Source organism: Frankliniella occidentalis, unplaced genomic scaffold (assembly GCF_000697945.3).
Source record: "Frankliniella occidentalis isolate FOCC.00 unplaced genomic scaffold, Focc_3.1 Scaffold1294, whole genome shotgun sequence".
NCBI classification, from domain to species: Eukaryota; Metazoa; Arthropoda; class Insecta; order Thysanoptera; family Thripidae; genus Frankliniella; species Frankliniella occidentalis.
This window is the reverse complement of record NW_026268398.1, coordinates 12,928-17,274: the sequence shown is the minus strand read 5'-3', so window position 1 is coordinate 17,274 and position 4,347 is coordinate 12,928. Positions and strand designations below refer to the sequence as shown.

General features: G+C 53.3%; 2 protein-coding genes across 2 annotated transcripts; one reads left to right on the top strand and one right to left on the bottom strand.

Moving 5' to 3' along the window:
* Nucleotides 1–63: 63 nt before the first annotated feature.
* On the bottom strand, nt 64–2,686 carry LOC113201820 (E3 ubiquitin-protein ligase RNF220-like). The gene is made up of 3 exons (XM_052275982.1): nt 2,614–2,686; nt 1,566–1,679; nt 64–1,486 (listed from the first exon to the last, which is right to left on the bottom strand). The coding sequence occupies exons 2-3, from the start codon at nt 1,677–1,679 to the stop codon at nt 785–787; spliced, it is 816 nt and encodes a 271-aa protein (XP_052131942.1). The 5' UTR covers nt 2,614–2,686; the 3' UTR covers nt 64–784.
* A 289-nt stretch (nt 2,687–2,975) lies between these two features.
* LOC127751837 (uncharacterized) lies at nt 2,976–4,340 on the top strand. The gene is made up of 4 exons (XM_052275981.1): nt 2,976–3,409; nt 3,685–3,752; nt 3,842–4,006; nt 4,086–4,340. The coding sequence occupies exons 1-4, from the start codon at nt 3,352–3,354 to the stop codon at nt 4,338–4,340; spliced, it is 546 nt and encodes a 181-aa protein (XP_052131941.1). The 5' UTR covers nt 2,976–3,351.
* Nucleotides 4,341–4,347: the final 7 nt, after the last annotated feature.

Genomic DNA, 4,347 nt, shown 5'->3' with positions numbered 1-4,347 from the left:
TCAATTTTTTTATTTTTTTCTGGAAAATATTTCAATATTTTAGTTTTAATTTTTCTGGAGAAGTTTTCAATGTTCACGGACAAATTTCGTACTTTACAATTCCTACGCAGGACAGAACCGGCTCGTTGCTCGGACGGATAATTTGCGAGGAGTAACACTACCCACCCGGAGGCGGCGCTGGCGCGAGCGGGGCGACAAAGCGGGGCTCGGTCTTCTCGGACGGTCTCGGCGGGACGCTCTGGCGGGACGCAGCGGCGCGGGACAAGGTATGGAGGTGCGGTCACAACTCGGGTTTCCGAGGCTGTTGCTTTGGCTAATGAACGCGCAAAGCGTGCCAAAAAGTGTGGCGGGTGAGAGGAAAGTGCGGGATACGGCAGCACGACGGCGGCGATGGGGATGGCCAGCCAGGTCCCGGCAGGGAAATTTGCAAAGTCTGTGTCCGGTATAGGCGCGGACGATGTCCACCAGCGGCGGGCGGCCCAGGCCCACACCCCGCACACCTGCACAATGACACCTCCGCCTGAGGCCAAGGCAGGGCCAAGGACAGCCGCCCGGGCCGGGCCGACCCCCAAGGGTGACTGCGCGCCGGGAGTGACACCTCATCCGATCAACCGAGGCACAAAAGCGCAAGAAAGTGAGTCAGTTGAGCGTTTTACAGCCCGTAAAACGAGGAGAACGGGGAGAGGTCGGGACCGACCTCCCGGCCGGGGCCAGCCGGCAGGATCAGGGAGTTCAGGGGAGGAGGCACCACTCGGCCCCGCGTGGGCGGAGCACCACTAAATATTTACACAGAGGGCCTGCGGGCGGCGCGGGCGGCCGGAGCTTGGGAACCGAACGGGAGGAGAACATCTGGGGGCACCTGGCGCTGAGTGCTTACGGACGCCCCCCCGGGTCCCTGTCCTCCCCGGTGACTGACCCCCCCAGGGGACACCACACACAAAAGGCCTCGGCACCGCGGCCATAGCCGGATATACTCACTTCGAAATCCTCGTCCCTCTTCCGGCGTGGAGCGCTCCGTGCCCTCCGAGCCGGGCGTCGCGGTGCCGTCGCGGTCCTCGGACATGGGGGTGTCGGAGCTCTCCTCCTTGACGACCTGCTGCAGGTTGGGCGGCGACACGGACACGGAGGCCGGCGACGAGCTGTCGGAGCGCTGCTGCGGCTGGCCGTTCATGTAAGGCCGGTCCTCGGCGGCGGCGCCGGGCGAGAACAGCGTCGTCTCGTGGGTGCCGTTGCTCGTCTCGATCTTGAGGCACTTGGAGGGCGGCGCGAAGGCCGACGCGAACCCTTTGCTCTCGTGGACGGGGGACGAGCCTAAGGGTCGGAACGCCCCGGAGCCAAACGGCAGCCGTGGGTCTAGCGCCGGGTGCAAGAACTGGGGCTGCAGGTGGTGGAGAAGATGCGCTGGGAGACCGGGGTAGCCATCCATATGCCGGAGACCAAAGCTCGATGCGGAGAATGGAATGTGCAGATCCTTCACCTCGGGAGTCTGCAACAGTACGAGGGAAGGTAGTCTGGCAGTCTTGCCCATCCCCACAACAAGAGCAAACAGCCAGACGTTAAAATACCTGTGGGTTAAACGGTCTTTGCATACGCAGGGCCTCAGGCAGCCCTCCAGCTTGAGAAAAAACAACCAGTGCAGGAGGTGGCAGTGGATTGGGCGCATAAGCAGAATTTTCCATCTGGAACACAAATGCGATACTAGGTTCAGAACACTGTGGGAGTTTCTGATCAGGACACCAATTGCAAAACACCCAGGTGCATTGTGTGGAATATGATACCACATGGTACGATCACAAAAACTGGTTAGGATGAGAAACGGAAATCTCGAGGACACATTAAGTAATAACCCGAGTTAGTGTGAAAAGGAGAACCATCGGGTTTGGATTGGGCGAGACACTAAACAACTCATGCAGAAACTATCACCACTTAAAAAGTCCTTGAGTCCACCACTCCAACAACACACATTCAACTGAAATCACTTGAGCGATGCGTAGTATCCAAATAATCCAGCTCAGGTGGCGTAATCCAAATACTTTAGTCCTTCCAGGGGCGGACACTGCCGGTCGCGCTCGTGTGCCCACGGCTAGCGCCACGGCAGACCCACTCGGCACGATTCCACAACGAATCCCACACAATCTAGTCGTAATCCAGGCCGAGGAGCACAGCGGTTGGTAGCAGCACGGCACCACTTTTACAGGTTAGGTTTTACAGTCCTGGGGCCAACTATTTTGGCGGAGGCAATGACAGGCCGTAACAACTTCACAAATTCATCACAGTCGGGTGTCCGTCGTCACACGAGGGCACTGCGGGGGCGGCGAACAGCTGATATGCAAATCCAGACCGCGACACAACAAGTCGCCAGTGCGCTCCATAACCACCGCCAAAGGGTAAACACTCGCTTTTAAACGCGGGGACAGCGCGATGTCACGACCGGCCGGCCTCGCGGGGCACTCCCCGGGCCGCAGCGCGAGCTGACAAGGCGCGGGGGAGGAGCAGCCAACGTCAACAAGCACACGTTGAGCCGTCATCTAGAAAAACCGGTGAATTTCGCGGATATACACAAGTCGGCCTGAACACACTGCGATCACATTGCGGAAGGCACGGTGGGTTTACCTTGAATACGTTAATGGGACTGTACCATGTGATAACTATTAATGGATACGAGAAAAAGACGAAAAAGGGTTTAATTCATGTCAACAAATGTGCGGAGGAGCGCGGTATTGCTTCCACACAATGCACCAAAACCCAACTGAGCTTCATAACAACTTACCTACTCTCTCATGTTGACTCGCGGAGCATGCTGGGAAAACACATGGACGGCGCTCTGCTCTGATTGGCTGGTTTTTCTCCGCTAGAGCGCGCTGCCGGACGGGCCGTAGAGACTCCGCGCTCCGAGCGCCGAGTATCGACTGCCGTCAAGACCCCGAGGGCGGGACTGATGTTCAGGGAGTAGCGACGATACAGATCGCCATTGCCGCCAGTTGCAACGGGCCACTGCAATAACCTAACCAAATTTACTTGTAGCGTGTAACTTTGAGACTGTCCCTGCAATGTTACAAGGAGAGTAGACTAAGTCCTGCGTTTAATCCAGCGTTAGAAAGCTTTCCTCTGAGCAGATCACTTCATTCCCACACTCACGCCCCCAAGGTTTCCGTTGGCCTCACCGCCTTGTAAACACACACCCACTGCCCACGGCGTCCCACGCTCAATCCTCCGTGAGATTTCAAATGATGACAACGGGCTCGTTGATTTGTTGTTGTGCCGGTTGTGTTTGGCGTGTGTAAATTCAATGAAAAGTTGAAAACAGACGAAAATTTCAAATCTGGAGTTCGTAGAGTGATTGATTTCAAAATGGCAAGCATAAGGGACGACACGGATATTCTGGACTCTTCAATCATCAGTCAAGCGAGTAAGTGCAAAGAGTGAGCGGCAACGACTAACCGTCAGTTGACAGTGTTCGAATTAATCGGCTTGCTTACCTCTTTGTTTTAAATTTAACTACTCTCTTACATGCTAAATTTACGAATAGAAGCATGTTCCCTTATTCTCTGATCACCTGTCCTCGCTGTTTCCAGTTGGATTCTTACTTAAACTGACACTCGGCCCATCTCGCTGGTGAAAGTGAATCTGCTTTACAGATCTCAGTGGAACCCTTTGACATGTACCTTATTTTTATTTTTGTAGGGATTGAGGATGATACCTGTTCAATTTCAAGTGGAGTTTTTCGTGAGCCTCGGAGAGGAATCTGGCTGGTAAATTTTCATTGATACTTGCCCCCGCATCAAATACTACTGCTCCTTTGGTACTAACTGTGACTGACTTCTTTTCAATTTGATTGCAGCGCAAAAGAAAAAGAAAGGAGGATGGGGATTCTGTTAGTGTTTGTTCCCTAGATGTTTCATTAAATTCAGAGCCAGATGTTAAGAAGAAAAAGGGCATGTCTAAGGTTGCATCTTTTGCAAACCTTTTATCAACCCCAATGAAACCTGTCATGAAATCCTTGCAGGTACAAACATTTATCAGTGGGGTTGTGATATTGTTTTGTGTATTGCATCGTAGTTAATATTCTTTGTTTCTCATTCCAGAGAACATTGACAAGTGGCAAGGGGGACACACCCAATTCTTTGATGGGTTCGCCATACTCTCCACGAAGAGCCTCAATGTGCCCTCCCACTCCAACTTCTGCGTCGACTAACCCATCCCCAAAGAGTTCTAGGCAAGTACGCCTACATCGTAGCTGGAGCCAAACACTTGGCAAAGGAAATGCTCAACAAGCTATCTTAGGTTTAAAGGAAACTAAAAGACAAGAGGTGAATGTTTTTGAAGTAACAAATACCTAATCTTAAT